We start from the raw sequence: 6000 nt of genomic DNA on the forward strand, positions 1-6000 counted from the left end.
GTCCGGTAGCCGTCGCACCATGTTTCGCCACGTACCTTTCACATGCGCACTCTATTTCTTTCAGCTATTCTTCCATCCGGCATCCGCCCACTCATTGCTCGTTCAACTAAGCACAAAAGAAACACCAACACCACAGTACACACGCCTCGGCCCGTCCCGCCGGTGTACCGTATCCATTGTCAGATGGATTAGTGCTCGTAATTCTTTCAACTCATAGGCTCGGGCAGTTTCCTTTCTCTTTTTGACGTGACCTTGGAGAAACGATAGGCTTTCCGCAAGAGCCTTGGTTTCCACGGCGCGGCCCGAGGTAAGCTCTCTTTCACCGTTGTAGCTAAGCTAACGTTACCTTCAACTACCTCCACCATATATAGGTATCGACGTCAGGCATTCACGAAACACATCATCAGACACATAGAAGCAGTCATGCATGCGGACAACGTTTGTTCGTTCATAAACCATGTTTCCATCTGTCATTTTTCCATGACTAAGAGGCATGACATAAAAAAAAAGATGAAAAGTCTCAAATCGAGAGGGAAAAGTGGAAAGTAAATGACAAGAAAATGCAGGGTCTTTATAAGGTTTTCCTACAAAACCCCTAAAAGACCCCTTTCCCTTTTGGTCATGGATAGCCATCCAACCAGAGAAAACAAGAAGTAAAAGAAAGAAAAAAAATCTAGTCTCGCGCCTTTATGGGGAAAAAAGGCAGACTCATAAGCCGTGATGACAGACCTAATCCCCCATGCCCATCCGGATATATAACAAAAACAGAACCAAAGCCAAACATGAAACGCTCCGTCATGACCTCCGGCGGTTTTGATTGTACAACAAACACACATACACAGTCAGTCCTTGCCTAGAAGACTGCTCAAATCCTAGAACTCTAGTTCGTTTCGCATCATCTCGCCTGTGTTGATTGGCTGGGGCTCGCTTATTGTCATGGGCATGCTCAGCGTCTGGAGGTTGTTGTACATGCTTGACTGGGGTGTCGAGCTGTTGCCGTTGCTGGGCGCTCCCGAGCCGTGAACGTACCCGCCCTCGGATGTTGGCGAGGAATACTCTTCTTCCTCCTCGCCAGAGAGGGCCGAGGTACCCTCAGAACCGTCGCCGCGATCGTGAGTGCGCTTGTGCCTAGAGAAATATCGGTCAGCATCGTTGTTCAACGTCCCTCTTGAGCAACTGATGTGTGCTGAGGTGTACGAAATTAGAAAGGATGTTGCATACTGTGCTAGGTTGTCTGATCGGGAGAAGGCCTTTTGGCAGTATGAACAGACGTAGGGTCTCTCTTGAGTGTGTGTCCTCACGTGTCTAAATGGAAAAGGCTAGGTTAGAATTGCGACAGGAGGGTAGGGTATCCAAAGGATTAGTTCTAGTCTTACCTCTTAAGGTGTTCTAAACGCTTGAAAACACGACCGCATGAGGGAATGGGGCAAGAGTGCGACTTCTGGGGATAAGGACCAAGCTCCGAGACCGTGGCAGAACGGGCGCGACGGATCACACCGGGGTGACCCTGAGACATCTGCCGCTCGTTCATAGGAGCAAGCTCGTCATCGTTAAGCGGACCGTAGTTCTGACCCATGGGAAGATTCATAGGGTTAAGCGCAGGGCTTCCCTCGACAGTGGACAAGGGCGTACCATGCCTCGAAAGCTCGAGCATCTCGTGGTGCTGCTGGCGGGCCATGTTGATCGCAGGATTGCTGTACGTCAACCCAGGGGGAGAGTTGTTCGCAGACTCATCACCCTCGGCCACGGGACCGACAGAGGCAGACACGGACCTCCGGAGATCCGATGGCTTGTACACAGCAGGAGTGCCCGCCGCAATTGCTGTCGTAGCAGACAGAATTGATGGGGGAATGGAAGAGCGCCTCCTCCTTTGCTTGTAGGTTGGCGAGCCCTCGATCACTGTGTAGGCGGCCATGGGAGAGTACCCTCTCGAAGGATCCTGAGACATGCTGCTAGATCCGTACGAGCGGGGGTACGACGGCGCCGCGAGATTGGATGGCGGAAGCTGGATCATGCCATTGAGGGCACCAGCATTGAGGTGATCGGGGATGGCAGTATAAAGACCAGTCTCCTCGTTGGCGATGTAAGCGGGCTCACCCATAACACCCATTTGCTGATGAGGAGGCGTCAAGGGCTCAAAGGAGAGTCCTCTCTGGCTATAGTCTTCAAAGTGCGAGGAGACGAATGATGGGGCGGGCGAGCACTCCAGGCCATACGGAGGCATGGAAGCGTGTCGCTGATGTACCTGAGTGATGGGAACACCATTCTGGGTATACTGAACACGACCATAATCAGGTTCCCGCTTGACCATCGGCTGAGGGCAGGTCATCGCGGGCCCCATGGTCATCGCTCCGTAAGAGACCATGGCCTCCAAACCATCGGACAAAGGGGCCATTGACTGGGACATGGACTGGGACAGGGGTTGAGACATTTGCTGTCCCATGTTCTGTCCCATTGGCTGCATCATCTGCGATGGCATCGGCTGCATCATTTGAGGGGGAGGCATCGAGTCGGCGGCGCGCAAGATGGGCGAGGTGGACTGGGACTGAAAGGCTAGTTGCTGGGCCGGAAAGGAAGAGGAGTTGGCCTGCTGGGCCTTGGTGAGAGACTCGAAGAGCGACTGGGACGAGTCATACTGGAAGGACAAGGCAGGCTCGCTAACGGCAACCGTTGTCGCCTCCTGGCCCATCTTCTCCCTCTTGAGGTCTCTCTCGAGCGCATCAAGGAAGAGCCTGTCGTGGGGCACGCTGTACCAGAAGAACACCTTTTGCTTCTTCTGTGTTCGGATGCAGTTGTTCTTGTACAGGAAGTCCAAGAAAGGGCTCTTGGGCTCTTCGAGGGAGGCATCGCTTCCCGCCTTCAGGTTACGCAAATCCGAGAAGATACCTTCCTCAAACTTCTTTGAGTTCTTCACGGGGCGGCCGAAAGCCTGGAAGCGGAAGGACAGACACCTCACAATATCGGTGCCGGAGATGTGGAAGAGGTTGTTCCATAGCACACAGGACACATACTCGCCGGTGGGCAGAAGGAATCTCCGGATGTATTGGTCTGGTTGCCAGTCGACGGGCGCGGAAATGAGGAAATACTTGACTAATCGGCGGAAGCTATATTAGCAAAGCACACATTTCAGGGGAGCACATTCATGTACGTACGGTTATCAACCTGCTGCAGAGCTACCTGGGCGTCATGCGGAAGTGCTTGCTGGGCCTCAGTGCTCAGCATGAAGGTCTCGGGTTTTTGCGAAGCGGCAGCCATATTGGCATGCTGCGAAGGATACATTCCAAGCTCAAAAACCTCCTTGATAACAAAATATCGCGAAAAGTGCCGTCGCAAATCACGGATAGTCTGTGATTATGTATTGCGATGGACCGGGAACGATGTCTCGATCTGCAGTCGCTTGTGGCGCAAGCGAGGAGCGATATAGATAGTGCAGTGGGTAGCGTCAACGCGACCCAAAAAGAGCTGAGGTGCGGCGAAGCAAGACTATCGCCAAATAAGCGATCGTCGCGGAGGGTGCGAAAGGGGGGATGGGAGGCGCTGCCTCTGTATATCTTATGTATGTTTCTTTGGGGAGAAGAAGCGACTGGTAAGAAATCGCTTTTCGTGGTATATGCGTTGTCGTATCTTTGTCTTTTGCGTTTTTCGTGATCCGAGACCAGCCCGCGATACAGTGGAAGGAAGCAAAAGATGCGATTCAACCCAAGCGCCTCAAGCGAATGTTATCAAGGTGCGAGACCTTTCGACTGTCGGCCTCGAGGGCGATGTGCGTGTATGTAGAAGAAGGCGAAAAAGTGACCAGAACCAGCCAGGGTGCTGACGGGAAAGGCGTTTTCGACCTGCTTGTACAATGAATCGTGCACGCGGGAGAATGCGCAGGTTCGGGTTGTCGTCGACAATGCACTCCGGGAGCAGCCGCGACGGGGTTATTGTTCGAGTAAGCCGTTGGGCGACGTCGTGGTCGGCCGGTGGAAGAGGTGGGAAGATCGGGTGCGTGCCGGGCCTAAATGCCGGAGACCTGACCGTCGTTCGTGTATAAGGGAACAAGATACAATTGGTGGAGGTTGAAGTGAATTAAGCCTAACAATTTCCTGCTTCTTTTTTTTTCCCTTGCAGCGGTGGTGCGAGCGAAACGAAACCAATCAACGGGATTCTCCCAAGGATGGCCGGGTGATCGAGCAGCGAGATGTTGAGTTTCCTCTGTGTGGTGGTGATGGTGGTGAGAGGAGGAAAGAGGCAAAAGTCTTGTCGCTTCCACTTAGATTGGAACAATGCTGACCCAAGGAATGGTTACGGTCGGTCTTTCCAGGGTTGTGTGGGGAGCAGTGACGGAACGGCGGAGAGCGGAGGGGGATGCTGCTGGAGATTGGGTGCGGTATGTGCGGCCCCTGGTTGGAGGTTGGAACTTGGGAGAATGTGGTCGACTTGTGAATCGATGCTTCGTGGGTGGGTGGTGAGTCCAGCAAGTGGAAAAAAGGAGAGAGCGTCTTGGGGAAAGTGCGTGCGCGCAGCGAGTGCAGCTAGCCAGGTCCAAGACAGGTCTACTCGGTAGTGCCTGCTTTAAATGGTGATGCAGGGAAAAAGGCCGTGCGAAGTAGGAAGGTCCTCTTGCAGCAGAAACAGAAAAGGGAAAAAGAGGGTTGGAGAAGAAGAAGTCTTGAAAAGGAAAAGAGAGGAAATGGCAAGAAAAGTGGTCGACGAGAAGGAGGAGCAAGAGGGAGCGAAGAGGGGGGAAGGATGGGCGAACAACGGGGTTTAATGATTTTCTCTCGCTTGGGGCCCAAGTCTCCAACCAGAGTGGGAAGGCCAGACCGGGGTGTGCTATCTAAGTGGATGGATACCTCTATGGCTGCTCTTGCTGTGGCTCGCTGTGCTATGCTTTCCTCACCAGAGGGTTGTAGCCTATCGAAGCTGCCCATGCTATGAGCCCGGGTTGCAGCACTAACAGCAGACAGGCGACAATTGGGGCATGCGGCAATAAAAGACAAATCACAGACACCCGATGACAGACATAGCAAATATCAAGTTTCTACCTATTCATCTTGTCAGTCACTGCGTAAATACTGTAGACTCGCTGTTAGTGAAGGAGAATCGTAGACGGACGGATTACGGCAAAGACAGGAAGGAATGGCCCGTCCGAGGCGTGGGTACCAGGGCCCAACCTGTCAACGCCCTCAGCTACAGCAAAAGATGGTACGTTCAAGGCAAGGTGCCAGACAGGAATGGAATCCAACATCCAGTAGTCTATGGTCCAAGCGTGGAACAACTCATTCCTGTTCAGCATAGCGAATGGCTATCACGCGCAATAAAGAGGGGGAACCCAGCGGAAGGACAGCAAAAAGACCTGTACGGCGAATCTTACCAACAGTCTAGTCTCTTCAACCTGGACAAGAGAAGTCCAGATCCATCGTCACCTTTTGGAGGAAGAGGAGCGGCAACCGGGACCGCGAGAAGGTCCGTGGGTTATTCTGGTGGCAGTTGCGGGTGGGAGTGGCCATAGAGACATGCTCTGGTCTTATGGTGTGCATCTATCAAAGCAGCGCTACATTAACCGGGGTGGATGTCAGACCACAAGAAGCGACTCTTCTGATAGGCTGGTCCTTGACAGTAGTAGGTACTCATGCTCGCCGGGATGCAAGCTGGGATGAGCTTGTCTCTGGAAGCCGACGTTCAACTTGTCTTTCTGCATCTTTTTTCTCTTTCCCGTTTCTGCTTGCTGTGAGAAGACAAATTGTTAGCGTTGATATTTTTTCCTTTCCTTGCTAGCATCATGGAAGTCCCAATGGCTTTGTTCCTAACGCTGGAAATATCATCCCGTTCCTTACCATGCCGTCTGTCTGTTGTCCTACGTGAATATCTGGATTCGACCTGGACTCTTCTCATGACTCGGCTCAAAGAGCTGTGGGCAACAGCCTCCAACTTCGGCGTCCAGCGGCCGGCGTACGCTGAAGTGGAGCAAACAGTGGCGTAGTATACCATGGCATATACAACGGAGGCTTAGGG

The 6000-nt window shown here is 52.8% G+C and overlaps 1 protein-coding gene across 1 annotated transcript; it reads right to left on the reverse strand.

Annotated features, from left to right (window-relative positions):
• Positions 1–429: 429 nt before the first annotated feature.
• Positions 430–4691, reverse strand: SMAC4_06479 (uncharacterized protein). Its single transcript, XM_003344230.3, has 4 exons — positions 3153–4691; positions 1377–3090; positions 1222–1305; positions 430–1128 (listed from the first exon to the last, which is right to left on the reverse strand). Exons 1-4 carry the CDS (start codon positions 3277–3279, stop codon positions 873–875), a joined length of 2181 nt encoding a protein of 726 aa, XP_003344278.2. The 5' UTR covers positions 3280–4691; the 3' UTR covers positions 430–872.
• Positions 4692–6000: the final 1309 nt, after the last annotated feature.

The sequence above is a fragment of the Sordaria macrospora genome, chromosome 4 (genome assembly GCF_033870435.1).
Source record: "Sordaria macrospora chromosome 4, complete sequence".
Lineage (NCBI taxonomy): Eukaryota > Fungi > Ascomycota > Sordariomycetes > Sordariales > Sordariaceae > Sordaria > Sordaria macrospora.